Source organism: Mobula birostris, chromosome 9 (assembly GCF_030028105.1).
Source record: "Mobula birostris isolate sMobBir1 chromosome 9, sMobBir1.hap1, whole genome shotgun sequence".
Classification (NCBI taxonomy): Eukaryota; Metazoa; Chordata; class Chondrichthyes; order Myliobatiformes; family Myliobatidae; genus Mobula; species Mobula birostris.
Window position 1 is genome coordinate 100,293,208 of NC_092378.1, and position 15,447 is coordinate 100,308,654.

The 15,447-nt window shown below is 42.0% G+C and overlaps 1 protein-coding gene across 1 annotated transcript; it reads right to left on the bottom strand.

The window, feature by feature from the left end:
* Positions 1–3,664: 3,664 nt before the first annotated feature.
* Positions 3,665–15,356, bottom strand: LOC140202899 (acyl carrier protein, mitochondrial-like). The gene is made up of 5 exons (XM_072268451.1): positions 15,135–15,356; positions 6,979–7,101; positions 5,925–6,012; positions 5,060–5,183; positions 3,665–3,944 (listed from the first exon to the last, which is right to left on the bottom strand). Exons 1-4 carry the CDS (start codon positions 15,330–15,332, stop codon positions 5,092–5,094), a joined length of 501 nt encoding a protein of 166 aa, XP_072124552.1. The 5' UTR covers positions 15,333–15,356; the 3' UTR covers positions 3,665–3,944; positions 5,060–5,091.
* Positions 15,357–15,447: the final 91 nt, after the last annotated feature.

Below are 15,447 nucleotides of genomic sequence, written 5' to 3' on the forward strand. Positions count from 1 at the left end.
CAACTGACCCCGCACAAGCCTCCAGTCAGAGAGGCAACTATCTACTACCACTCTCTGGCTTCTCCCACAAAGCCAACATCAAATCCAATTTACTACCTCATCTTGTATGTCAAGTGACTGAACCTTTTTGACCAGCTTCCCATACAGAACTTTGTCAAAGGCCTTGATAAAGTCCATGCATATAACATCCACTGACTTTCCTGATAATCTCCTTGAAAAATAAGATTGGTTAGACATGACCTGTCATGTACAAAGCTATGTTGGCTATCCTTAATCAGGTCTTTTTTTAAAAATATACTCCTAAATCTGATCCCTTGGAATACCTTCCATTAATTTACCCACTACTGACATCAGACTATAATTTCCCTTCATATTCTTAAAGCCTTTCTTCAACAGAACATTAGCTGCCCTCCAGCACTTGTGACCAAGACCATTTTAAATACTCTGCCAGTGCTATGCAACTTCTAAACTAGCCTCCACAAGTTCCAAGGGAACACCACAGGGTCTTATCCACCCTAATTTGCCTCAGTAGCAAACACCTGCTCTTCTGTAGTCTGTAAATGGTCTATGGCCTCACTGTTGTTTTGCATCAGTTCTATAGACTTGGTGTCCATTTCCTGAGTAAATAAAGACACAAAAAACTCTATTTAAGTTTGCCTCATTTCATTTGGCACCATTTCAAGTGAACCAATTTTGTCCCTTTGCTACCTTTTTTTTCTTAATATATTTAGAAGCCCTTGGGATTACCTCATCTTGTCTTTTTCTTAATATTCCTTGAAAACCCCCTAGGTTCCCTACATCTGTACAGGAAAATACTGTACAAACTCTGTACTCTCAATATTTCCCTTTTGAAGACCTCCCACTTATCAAGCATCCCTTTGCCTGAAAACTTGCCAAATTCTTTCTGATGCCACCAAAACCGGCCTTTCTGCAATTTAAAATCTCAGCTGAGGACCAGTCCTGTCCTTCTCCATAATTATCTTGAAACTAATGGAATTATGATCACCAGAATCGTGTTCGCTTGCACAAACTTGTCACCTGCCCTGTCTTGTTCCCTAATAGGAGATCCAGTATCAGACTCTATGCAGTTAGGACCTCTACTTATTAAGGAAACTTTCCTGAACACATTTGACAAGCTTTCTCCCATCAAATCCCTTTACAGTATGAGAGTCCCAGTGAGTATGTCGAAAGTTAAAATCACCTTATTTTACTTGCTACTCTGCTATATCTCTACAAATTTGTTCCTCTAAATAATGCTATTGGGTGGTCCATAATTCCATTAACATGGTCGTCACTTTTCTATTCCTCAGTCCACCCATATTACCTCAGTAGATGAGCCCACCAGTCTGAGCACTGCTGACATATTCCTTGACTAGTACTGCCACCCCTTCCTCTTTAATACCTCCCGATCAGGTCTAAAAGAACTGATTCCTGTCCCTCCTGCAACCGTCTCAACAATGGCTATAACATAATTCCACCTCTCACTGAAGCAGATGCAACTCAGAACATTCTTCTTGCCATGCTCAACCTATTTTGGTTGGACAAATACACGAATTGGAAAGGTTCAAGAGGTTATGAGCCAAACATGGACAAAATGGGACAAACTTGGATGAAGCATTTTCGTCAGCAAGGACTAGTTGCACCCAAGGGTCTATTTTCAAATTGTAGAACTATAACATGGTTAGTGGTATATACGTGCTGCAATGGACTTGTATCAGTTGGCCTGTCTGTGCTACACTGTATAACTATGCCCATTAACTGAAAACTAACTTACCACAAATCATGCTTAAAAACAGTAGTTTTGCAGGCTTTTGCTTGTTGAAACACCAGATTCAGGATTAACAGTCATAGAACACTACAGCAGAGGTGAAGGTGGTGATGAATGGGCAGATGTAGCATTTCAGCCACTTGCAGGGATAGGAGCTGGGAGGGACGAATGGAGCCATCCCTGCAAAAAAACAAAACAGAGTGTGGGGAGGTAAAGCTGTGCTTGGTGGTAGGATCCCTTTAGAGACAGCAGAACTTATGCAGAATGATGTGTTGGATGTGGAGGCTCACAGGGTGGTAGGTAAGGAGAAGAGGAACAGATCAGTCGTGATCCTATTGAATGGCGGGGCAGGCTCTATGGGCCAGATGGCCTAATCCTGCTCCTATTTATGTTCTATCACTGTTAAGGCTGTAGGGAGATGGGGCAAAGATCCTAGCACCTCTGCACTATCTTATTTACATCTTTCTTGTAGGTAGGTGACCAAAACTGGGCACAATACTCCAAACAAGGCTTCTTATACAACGTAATGTCCCAAACCTTGTAATCAATGCATTGGCCTTCGTAAATCAATGTACCAAAAGCTTTCTTTAAACCCTATCTATCTGTGACAGCACTTTCAATGATTTATGGATCTGTATTCCAGATCTATCTGTTCTACCGCACTTCTCAGTGCCCTACCATTTACTGTGTAAGCCCTACCCTGGTTGGTCCTCCCAAAGTGCAACACCTCTCACTTATCTGCATTAAGTTCCATCTGCCATCTTCTCAGTTGGTCCAGATCCCACTGCGAGCTCTGATAGTTTTCCTCACTATCCACTACACTACCAACCCTGGTCTCATCTGCAAATAGTTTACCACAATGTCATCTATATCAATGATCTGGATGATAAACAAAAAATGGACCCAGCACCCATTCCTGTAGAACACCACTAGTCACAGATCTCCAGTCAGAGGCAACCATCTACAACCACTCTCTAGCTTCTTTCACACAGCCAATGTCCAATCCAATTTACCGCAACCTGAATGCCAAGTCACTGATCCTTCCTGATCAACCTCCCATGTGAGACCTTATCAAAACCCACGTAGACAGCATCCTCCGTCTTGCCTTCATTAGCTTTCCTGGTAACTTTCACGAAAAACTAAGATTGATTAGACACAACTTACCACGTACAAAGCCATGTTAATTATCCCTAATTAGTCCCCCTCTTTCCAAGTTCTTCGGTGTTACCATTTCAGGGAATTTGTCCTGAGCCAAGCATGTAAGTGCAATTATAAAGAAATCACAGCAGCGCCTCCACTTCCTTAGAAGTTTGGGAAGATCGACATGACATCTAAAACTTTGACAAACTTCTATAAATGTGTGGTGAAGAGTATATTGACTGGTTGCAACATGGCCTGGTAAAGAGACAAAAGTACCCTTGAATGGAAAATCCTACAAGTAGTGGATATGGCCCTCCCACCATTGAGCACATCTACACAGAGTGCTGTCGCAGAAAATGTGTCCACCATTCAGGACCCCCACTGCCCAGGAAATGCTCTCTTCTCGCCGCTGCCATCAGGAAAGTGATACAGGAACCTCAGGACCCACACTACCAGGCTCAGAAACAGTTATTACCCCTGAAGCATCAAGCTCTTGAAACAATCACTTGCCCCCATCACTGAACTGTTCCCACAATCAATGGGCTCACTTTCAAGGACTCTTCATCTCATGTTCTCAATACTTATTGCTTATTTATTTTTTCTTCTGTATCTGCACAGTATTGTCATCTTTTGCACACTGGTTGTTTGTCCATCTTGTTGGGTGAGGTCTTTCATTGACTCTTTTGTTTCTTGGATTTACTGTGCATGCCCACAAGAAAACAAATTTCAGCATTGTATATGATGAGGTACAGTATCTATTTTGATAATAAATTTATTTTGGAACACCCTCATTTCTAATAAATAGGCACAGTTACTCATTGATATAGAACTTTGTGTATCATAGTGATCTGATTAATAAACAGCAACGCATGCCCAGTCCCAAGTCTTCAATAGTAATTTATTCTTTATCTGACTTCAGGAAATGTTGACGCATTGGAAATATCTCTCTGAACAAACATCAAGAGCCACAGCAGCACGTTGTACTTTAAACACTGCTAGGATGTTGGGTGTTTCACACAATTCCGACAGCAAGAACCTGCAAAAGCAAAAGACTAATTTCAGAAACATTTTATGCAAATGTTCTACCCCAAATATGTCACTGATGAGTGAGCATTGCTTCACACAATTGGCCTGACCTCTAGTCTGTGCTAAGTTAAAGGATCATGGAGAGACTATTAGGCCTTTAGATTGTGCAAGATTGCTTGGCTAATTAGATATAGTGGACCTCACAAGGAGATATTTTACTTCAGACACAATCTGTGCCAGCATTTATTACCCTTTGGAAAGCAGTGACTTTTATCAGCCAGCTTTTGACATATTTCTGATAGTAATTAACATTCTACTAATGTTGCAGACACAGGTCAGATTTGGCCATTGAGCCCAATTTCCTTTCCTGAAGGGACAACAGTCCTCTAGTTCTATGCTTATTATTACAGGTACCAAATACTTACTCCAGATGTATTTGATGAAACTGAAATGCTGTGGTGGGATTGAATTTGATTAATCACTCACAATGCTTTAGTACCACTGGTGCCCAAGTACGTATCCATATCAGAACTATGATTCCACTTGCTGTGTCATGGAACAGAGAACATCACAGCGGGCTACAGGTCCTTTAGCCTACTACACTGTGCTGACATTTTAATCTATTCCAACATCAATCTCTTTCCTCCTACATAGCTCTTCATTCTTATATCATCCATGTGCTTATCTGTTTCATAATGTACCTGTCTTTGTCATCACTTCAGGCAGGGCGTTCCACATACCCAGCACTCTGTAAAATATCCGAACTCTGATATCTCCCCCGCCCCATACTTCCCTCCAACCACTAAACATGATGCCCACCCTATCAGCTTTTCTGCCTATATTGGATGACTCCTACAATGACTTTCTTTGATTATTAGGAACTGTCAAATCACAACCTCCTTTTAACATAGCAATTCTTCAAACTCAGCACCACCCAACTCCCTCGCAACAACTCAAATAGATATTCTCTGGTCTTTACTTTTGACGCCAAGGGACCTATGAGAGACCAAATCCAATCAATCACTCTTCCTTTTGCTCTTAACAGATCATGCCACTGGATATGGATTAATGTTTAGTCCATCCTGCTCCCTCACCCCCATGTAATTAGCATACAAAAGCTCTTACCCTATTAGGACTCTTCAGGGTCACACCGAATCTTATTCACATACGTCTTTTTTGTCTGCAATGTATGTTACAATCTCTTGAGGCGTCATTAACTTTTCTGCATCTGCATCAGGAATCTCAAACCCTGCAGCAGAGAGAAGAGATGATCAGTAGTTCCTAGGAATCAGTAGCCTGGTTTTTAGGGACCACTCCTCAGCTGGCTGAACAAATGCTTCTCAGCATCACTCTCTATCAGTCTCATCATTCTAGGTGGCAATGTACGTGGATGTGAACTGCCAAGCTGCTGCAGGTAGACGAATATTCAAGCCGGATAGGATTCAACTGCCAATCAAGCAGACAGCTTCTACAAGTTTCATTGCTGCATCCAACCAGTAAAAGGATGGCAATCCATTCCACTCCTAACCTTGCAGATGGTGGAAAGTGTCCAGCAAATCAAGAGGCCAATTACTTGCTACAGAGCACCCAATCTCCAATGTAAACCTGCATTTACATAACAGGTCAGTAAGCTATGACCAAAGGTGATGATGTTGATATGGGAAGTAAGGGGATGGTGGTTCAGTCTTGGCAGTGATGTTTAAGAATAGCCATTGCCCAGCATGTGTAGCACAATATTATTTGCTGCTCAGTAGCTTCTAGGACTTCCTGCAAGGGGGCACTAACTACTTTATTATCCATAGTAATGGCACTGAGAGCTCAAATAAGAATTAAAGATAACAAGATCCAGGCTCACTCATGATAACCAGAAATCCATTCGATTACAGGAATACTATACTCAATCAGGGAAAAGGGACACAATTCAAAGAAAATTTGCAAAACTGATTAGATGTTCACAATCAGGAAAAGGAAGTGAGAATAAAGATCTTACCAAACTCATCTTCCATAGCCATAATGATCTCCACTTGATCCAAACTGTCTAATCCCAAATCTTTCATAAAATGGGAACTCACTAAAAGCTTTGAAAAGAGAAAAGCTTTGTAAATACAAGAGGCTTCCAGATGTACAAGTAATCACCCACAAGGAATCAATGAAGAAAACCAATCTAACCAGCAACAAATCACTCCAAGAAACCAAAAGTAATTTTTTCTTATATTTCACGTTTAGCCTATTTAAGCCTAAATCTGCCTTTAGAACAATTCCTAATCTCCTGCTTATTTCACTGTTACCCTTTCCCTATGCCCAACACCCCTTGGGTCTGGATCACCTTATTGAATTGACTTCCTTGTAGGCAATTATGACAAACCAACATTTTATCATTCTCAGTGCTGAGATGAGCTATTTACTCCAGCTCTTAATTAGTTTACTCGAAGTGCTATCTATGGCTGGCAATGAGACCTGATGCCTCCAAATAATTAAAGGCTTCCAGATATTAATCCACCAACATACCACTATGCTACTGTACCCTCTTAGCTAAGAAGGCATAATGACAGGTTTTATACATAAGCACAAGAAATTCTGCAGATGCTGGACATCGAAAACAACATAATACATGTATGTTATACATGCCTGCCAGTAAAACCAATTGGTTAGAAAATAACATCACCTCCAATGCAACTGCACCACAGGATTAAAATGCACAATGGATTTTCCCCCTGGATTTACACATCACCCTCCTCTGCCAGTTCCATCTCACCAAAAACTATAATGTTCTGCAGAGACCTTACATAACATGTAATCAAACTACAAAATAACCTGCTTTTACCCAAAATGTATAAAAGCATGTTGGAAACATTCAGTGGGTTAAGCAACCTCTGCAGAGAATCTGATTCACGATAGAACCCTTTGTAGCTGTTGGTCAGCTGGCTGAGACAGACTGTTTCTCCCACCCCCACATGGTGTTACTTTATATTATTAAGTTCTCTTATGATACATTCCCACAGGAAAATAAAGTATTAATCCTACATATGAAAATGTTTCTGTACCTCATCAGGGTTAATTTTGTCGTACAATTTTAACACATACAGTACTCGATCTTGGATGCTGTTCAGTGAAAGGGGAGGCAGATCCCCATACTGGCGACATGTCTGATGGAACAAACCGCACTTCTGCAATAGAGGAAAACAAGATGATTTTAAAGATGTGAATAAAAGTCTAGTACAATCTAAACAATAACTACAATGCAAAAATATATGGATGCAACAGGGATTAATCTGCAGTCACTCATATAGAAGACAGCCAACTGATAACCAGCTGGAAGAGATGTCATCTAACTACTTACTGAAAGCCAAGCTGCAGCGTATCCCTTCAATTCTGACAGATGTTCACTGGCCCAAAATACTAATTTGTTCTCTAAGTAGGTACTATTTGTTAACCTGAAGTTCCATCATTTTATGTTTCAACCTGTTTGATGGTTGAACCAGCAGCCTCAGTTCATAAAAACACTGGAAATTGTTTAAGCAATTTTCTTCAGCTAACTGGAGAGGGACAATGGCATTGGAAGCAGCATGTCACTAATTTGAGATGATTTTGAAGCAAGCAGTATTCTACTTAAAACTACGTGGCTACTGGTTGGTGTTGGATAAAAATTGGCCAGGACCGAGGCAAACTTCTGATCATTCTGGAAAGAGGCTGCAGTTATCCATCAACCAAAAACACTAACACAGATCTGCACAGTAATTTGACCTTTGCACTACCAGACTTCTTCCAAATCTGACCAATTCCCTTTTTACAACCACCCTCCCCCATCTGGCTGAACAGGTCCTTATCCTCAACAATCTTTCTTTCAGCTTCTTCAAGTTCAAGGTGCAGCCACCGGCACCCGCTTGGTAGGTGTACTGATACTGCTTCCTGTACCAATGCTGAGTTTGTCAATTTCATTAACATTGCCTCCAATTTCCACTCTGCCTTAAATTCACAGTCTATTTCTGACACCACTCTCTCCCTTCTTGATCGCTCTCCACCTCTGGAGACAAACTGTCTACTGACATCTTTAATAAGCCAACAGATTCCCATGGCTACCTTGACTATACCTCTGCCACCATCTCCTATAAAAATGTTATTCCCTTTTCTCAGATCCTTCGTCTCCACCCCCTCTGTTCCCAGGATGAGGCTCTCCTTTCCAGGGCATCACAGATGTCCCCTTTCAAAGAACAGGGTTTTCCTTTCTCCACCATTGATAATACCTCTCCCACATCACTTCTATTTCCCAAACATCTGTTCTCACCCCATCCTCTTGCTGTCTTCACAGGGATAGGGTTCCTCTTACCTTCACCCACCACCTCATTAGTCTCTGCAACTTCTGTCAACTTCAACGGGACCCTACCACCAAACACATCTTTACCTCCCCCCCACCCAAACTCTTCCCTTGTCCATTTGTCCTTCCGTCTAATCTCCCTCCCAGCACTTATACCTGAAAGCAGCCGAAGTGCTTTACCCGACCATTCACCTCCATCTTGGGGCCCAAACAGTCCTTCCAGGTGAGGCAACACTTCACCTGCCAATCTGTTGGGTTCATCTACTGAAACCAGTGCTTCCGAAGCAGCCTCCATTACATTGGTGAGACAGCTTTTGTCGAACACCTCCGCTCCATCCGCAAAATTTCCCAAGAGCCAACCATTTTAATACTCATCAGCATCCCATTCTGACATGTTGGTCCCTGCCTCCTCTTCTGCCACAATGATGCCATTCTCAGGTTGGAAGACCTTATCTTCTGTCCAGGTAGCTTCCAAGCTGATGGCATGAACATCAATTTCTCCATCCAGTAATACCCACCTTCCCTCTTCTTCTATCCCCACTCTGGCCTCTTACCTCTTCTCATTTGCCTATCGCCCCTCCTCCCTTTTCTCCACTTTCCTTTGCTATCAGATTACTTCTCCAGTCCTTTACCTTTTCCGATTATTACTTCCCAAATTCTTACTTCATCCTCCCTCTTCCACCCGACTTAACCTTTCACTTTTTACCTTGTCCTCTTTCCCCTCCCCCACCTTATTCTAGCATCTTCTTTCTTCCCAGTCCTGACGAAGTTGACTCTTGATTCATTTCCGTAGTTGTTGTAGCATTGTGTGTGTCATGGACCAATACCATTAAGCAAGGTGTCCATGGACCGCAGGTTGGGAACCCTTGATATGTGTTCTTCCATGTTTGCTGTCATACGTTTATCATTCTTTTTGTATGTTTGATAGAACTAATTTAGTCTAATAATTTTCATATGGTCAAGTGCATACAACTTTTTATTTGCCTTCATCCTACCCGAGGGAGGTCGGCCTGCTGTTTTGGATATACTCTCACTTCTTCCTTTTCCACTTTACTTTCCCTGGTGCTGCACCTCTCACCAGTCTGAATCCTGACCCAAACCCAAACTGCTCTCCTGCTACCATCTTGAAGCTGACTCTTCCTTAAAACAGCCTTTCCCTTTGTACTCCTAGCATCCTCTGAATGGCCAATAAGCCGTTCATCATCGCTGTCCAACACCGGGGCTTATTCTTACTGATATCCTTCCGATACAACCGATCCAATCTAGTGCCAGGCTTTGGAAAGCTGTTTTATTTCCTTACCCTCTCTGCATGTGCCCCCTTGAATATTTGATTTATAAAAAACCTTATTACTTGTCATATTATTGTTGGCAATTATATTATTATGGCCCTGACAGAAGCTGGACTGTGACAGATATTCACTCCCATCTCACATTTGCTAAGCTTGCTTTTAAATAGCAACGTATGGAGAAGAGTATGTAACTGAGTACACACCATGAGGCTTGCTTCAGCCTTCACCTTCTAAGGGTTAGGGCCCATCCCAAATGTCCACTCCCTCCCTAATATAGCACGACATCCTTTAGAGCACTATTGTCAAATATGGTACAGTGATGGATCCACTCAATTATAAACCTTGCTCCTGATTATAAAAGGAAAATTGTTATCGGAAACTGCATTTGAAACACACGGGTTGCAAGCACGTCCTTTAAGGAATCATACGGCCCAGTCTGCAGAGACTAAAACCCTAGAATTATGTCTAAAACAAGACAAGAGAACCAGTCTTCATATGTACTGACTCTGATTATTTTAGGAATATGATAGAAAAAGATCTTCCTATCTTGTCAACTGCTGGATGGAGAGAACACAAAGGTAAACTGCTTTCACATTGATTTATGAGTTCTTATTGACTCAGACATTAGCACTGGAGTTACACATTCCAGGACAAACTACAGGCCTTACAGCTATGGTAATAAAGTAGCAAAACAAGCTGTCAAGATGGACCTTACTATAGTAAGGGAGGCCAGGGTTTTGGTAGTAACTAAGCAACAAATAAAAAATAACTAAGGTGATGTTTGAAGAATTCTCCCAGATACAACTGAACCCAATCTCAAAGTAGTTCCAACACAGTACAAACATGATGCTGATGGTGAACGCAAGGTTTGGGTTTGCCACCCTAAAAAAGACATGCAAATACCCCCTGCCCACCAAGGGGAAGCATCGATTCAAGAAGTCCACCAAGGAATCGGACACAAATATGGTGACGCACAAGCCACTCAAACAAAATTAGCCATGTTATACTGGTCACCCTACATGTTGAATGATTGTAAACAATTCATTCCTGGCATATAATAAAAGAGCAGTTGCAAGACCACCTTCTATAAAATCAACTGCACCAATGCAAGTGTAGAAATGGATTATATAGACCTATTTCTGGCATCCCAAGGTACACCACCTTATGAGAAAACTAGTAAGTATATTCTGCTGGTAATTGATCTTTGTATGGGACATATGTGGTTTGTCTCCGCAACTTGTAGTGAGATCGCAACCATCACAGCACTCCAAAACTCCAGAGTCCCACATGCTGGTGCCCTCACCTGCATACATGCCAGTCGAAGGTTTTCCTTCATGGCAAAGGATTTCAAGCGATGTGAATAAACAGACACGAGTGAAGTGCAACACTCCTTACCAGCTGCAAGCCAGTGGCATGGTGGAGTGAAGGATTCCAGAGATGAGGTGAGACTTGGAAAAACATCTACTCTAGAGGCAAAGCAGACTCTGCCTGAAATGCAACAATACGCCCATTGTGAAAAAAGGTGTACACAAGAATCAGGCCAACCAGCACCTATACCCAATACAACTCTCCTCAAATTACTGGGAGCTTATGGGAATTCAAGAGAAAACAAAAGAACATGACAAGAAATTTTGGAGATCACAAAAAGGGGACTGTGTCCCAGGAAAGAAATTCCATAAAAATAATTCCAACCCTAGTTTGAGTTCTAGATGGAAACCTCCTTGTTTCATTACCCAGGTTGGACTGTGGTAATGAAGACCAGGAGGGGAAACAAGACTGTAAGTAATCTGTCTCCATAGAGAATATCAAACCTGCTCCAGCAGGATTTACACCTTTGACTTTTAAAACCATCTCTTACCAGATTTTGTGTGTTACGTTATATAATGGTGGAAGACTTGCCAGAAGGAGAAAGATAGCTACCCCTCAGGAATGTTACACTCCTGATAACATTTTACCTATTCTGTTGTGACTTCTTCAGAAATGCAGATGTAATCCTACAGCCTTCAGCCTGCAAAGCGTTATACTGTCACAAGGTAGAACTATTTGAATGCGTTTCACTTCTTATTTGGGTAAAAGCATATATTGCATACGTGGTACCCCTACAATGAAGTAGGACCATTAGGCTCACTGCTATTCATGTCATATTTGTTACAAGACCTCTTTTCCATAAATGCTGCCTGGCCTGCTGAGTTCCTCCAGCATTTTGTGTTCACTGCTTGGATTTCCAGCATCTGCAGATTTTTTCTTGTTTGGGACTGGATTGCTACTCTGCGAAGTCTCTCCAGGGATGCGTACGCTGAAGTTTAAACCTTTGCTTCAACGGCAGTTCAGTGAAACACTCTCTCACTGCTCCCCCACCATTATCCCTGCTTCTCTCCAACTCATTGACCACGTGCTTACCCAGACCTGCTACTACAGCCATGTATCCTTTCAGGGAACATGCATTCGCCTCCAGCTTGTGCTTTGGAAATGATTTACATTTTAGAAATGGTTTGTAATTGGGAAATGTTTAAGATAGAAATCCTACCAGTTTTTAATGCGTTGTGTGGATATAAACATATATCACTGTAAATAAATTAACTGGGCTTTAAACTACTTTGTTAGTTGGAAATGCCTTCTCCTTGGTAGGGAGGGGGGACCCACCAATCGACCAGTGGGTATCGGCATCTAAACTCGCCATGGAGAATAAACGCAGGAGTAAACTATTTGTTGAATATTGGGTAGATTCAGTATTAACTCCCTTTACTGAGCGTATTCATGGATATTTATACCCAATAGGGCTTAACGTCTTCGTCTGAATTTAAAACTTCAGAGTCAGCAAGCCCAACATCATCACAGGCTGCTAATGCTGCCAGTATACCTGTCAAATAATTCCTCCCTGCAACACATCTTCTATTTTTGTCTGGCTCAACACTGAAAAAACAGATCCTGGTGTCCTCTTACTTCAGCAACACTTTCCTCTCCTTTGTTTCTTGTGCCACACTCTACCCACCAAAACACCATAAAAGTTCCCTCATATTTTAATTGCTCTCTTCCCCAAGCCTCTGCACAGTGCAACATCCCGTCCTTGGTGATTTCAATCTCTTGATTTATTTTGCATTCTCTTTAAAATTCATCACTCTGCCACATGTCCTGAAACATTTTTTCAAAGTAAAGCCCATTGTCTATGTTCTTTCTCAGCCACTGTAACAAAATACTATTTCTATTTTGACAGCAACATATACTAACTTCCTGAATGTCATACTCTTCACACTCCCCTCACTTCACCAAACCCCAATTCCCTCCAAGTCTACTCCAAGAAAATGTCTGCCCTTAAATTTAATTAGTGATATTTTCAGAATTTTGTCTTTTGGCTTCATTTCTGCAACTACTGGTATGCACAACCAAATGCTTTCTCCCACTTTACATTCTCCAGTTACTAAAATAAACCCTCACCATTTCATTTCCTAGCTAAAGTGGGTATTTCCACTCTCTTAAATAGAAGACTGCAGATTTGAACAGTAGTAACTACTGAATCATGGCTTCACACTTTGACCGTATTGTCTTCTCCCTACTCACTGGGACAAAATTCTAGGTTGCCTCACACTCACTCACTCTACAAGACCCAACGCTGAACATATCTGCTCCTCTACTTTCCCTTGGTCTCTTCTAACTCACCTCATCACAAGATGCATCCTTTGATTTGATTACTACAAAATTTCTGGCAACTCAATTTCCCTTTTAGCCACTTATAGTAACTGACAGATTCACAATGTACCACTTCCCTCACCTTTAATCACCAGCCATTTCCTCAACTTAAAAAAAAGCCACCTTTGTGAACAATGCTCTTTTCAGCCTTTGCTGTATGAAATCCCCAAATCTGTAATCACTTACTCTGGAATTCTTTGTCTGAATATCTTCACACAGTGTTGTTTCCTGCATACAATTCTCTCTCCTGCTCAAAGACATCCCTTAAAACTTACCTCGCTAACAAAGCTTTTAATGATCTGACCTTTTATCTCCTAAGTAGATTCAAGGTGTGGTGCAACATAGAAACAGGGCCTTCAGCCCACTTCATCCATGCTGACTAAGGAGCCTTCCTCAGCTTTCAATTGCCTCTCAACCTTTCCTATCTCACCAAACTTCTTTTAAACACTAATTGTACCCATCTCTACATTTTCTCTGGCAGTTAATTTCATAATACCAGAATTATGAGTCTGGTAACATCACCTTGTGAGAAACTTGCCATCAGGTCTCCTATAAATCTTTCCCCTCTTACCTTAAACCTATGCCCTTTACTTTTAGACTCTACTACCTGAAGAATTGGACGGTGAATATTCACCATGATTTTGTAAATCTATACAGGTTCAACGCTTGGCCTCTATCCCTCCAGGGAAACCAATCGTAGCGTATGCAATCTCCCCTTGTAACAGAAGCTCTCCACAGCCACCACCATCTTTACGAATCATTTCTGCACCGTCTCTAGCTCGATCACATCATTTCTACAAATGTAAATCAGAGATGCACACAATATTCCAGGTGCAGCTTCTCAAAGTCCTGAAGTAGCTGGACTCTGATCTTTTTGTTTGAACACTCATGTGAAGCACTTGGGAGACATTTTCACTATGGAAGCGATACAATTTGTCACTCTCTCACTCAGGTCCGCTCCAGTACTTAATAAGATCATAGCTAATCTGATTGTCAGCCTTGACTCCACACTCTTATTATGATAGCCTTTCACCTCCTTAGCAAGTGGGCAACCCCTAGTTCCAGATTCTCCCAGAAGTGCAAAGAGCCTCTTCACATCTGTTTGGTGTACAGTATTTCAATTTAGCTATTCTTTATTATTCACTCATAAACACATAGGACAAGAAGATAAAGCAGACTGAGAAAATTAGCCATGAATACTTTCAATAATGCAGTAGGCTTGAGGGTACTGTTCTCCAACTTCTCCACAACTCTTCCATTCTACGTATTAGCAAAGTAAATCATCTGAGGAGGCCTTCCAACACACCAATGTCCTTCACTAAATAAGAAACATAACAGATGCTGTCTCACTAATTCTCCAAAGACATGAGGCACTTTTGCATTCAATTCACCTGTAATAAACAATAACAGTCAGCTTTCCTAATCACTTGTACATTGCTTTTTGCAGAACACTGCAAGATTTTGAAAGCTCTGCAATCGCCCACCACTTACATTTCCTACAAGGATGGAAAAGCTCATTTTTCCAAATTATATTCCACTTGTCAGATCTTTAACCAAATTATAACCCATTTCTCTTTACAACAACCTCATATTCCCCTCACAGTTTACCTAAGCATTGCTGAAGTTGTTATTCGAGGCTCTGAATTCACAATAAACACTATATAAATGCAAATTTCTTTCTTACCCACACTACACTTTCACTTAATCGTCCTGACCTTGACAACGGACAGGACAGAGATCAATGGCACTTCTTCCAAGTCTGAACCCTGGTTTCAAGGAATGACTGCAGAAAATTTTCCGGACGGAACGGAGTACTTACCAGGAACCCCCAGGAACCCCACATCACCCCATCCCCACTCCAGTGTGGGTCCCTGCCCGGGTCAGAGTCACGCTCTAGCTTTCTCATTACCTGAGCCGCGCTCGATGCAGTGGGAGCCTGCCGGCTGAAACCGTGGAGGCAGTTTCTGCCGGCCAGGACAGGGAGCTGGGTCCCGTACACCAGGCCTGTCCTTGGCCCACCCCAAGGTTGCAGCCACCAGCGGAGGCACCGAGACAACACGCGCGACGCCATCTTGGTCGGAATTCCAGCGTGCACCGCGGCGCTCATTACACAGCTTTAGTTTAAAGGACGCGCATGCGCACGCGAAACTGCGCTGCCCCGCTTCCACGGTAGGCGGCGCAGCGGAGCGAGGCCGACCGGACCGAGCCCGCACGTTGGCCAG

Bases quoted from the DNA above. Each gene is read 5' to 3' on its own strand.
- LOC140202899 (XM_072268451.1), bottom strand. From the start codon at position 15,332: ATGAGCGCCGCGGTGCACGCTGGAATTCCGACCAAGATGGCGTCGCGC. The intron at 7,102-15,134 runs GTAATGAGAAAG...CCTCTATTGCAG, and splicing joins CTGCATCGAGCGCGGCTCAG to AAGTGCGGTTTGTTCCATCA. The intron at 5,184-5,924 runs GTAAGATCTTTA...TCTCTGCTGCAG, and splicing joins GGCTATGGAAGATGAGTTTG to GGTTTGAGATTCCTGATGCA.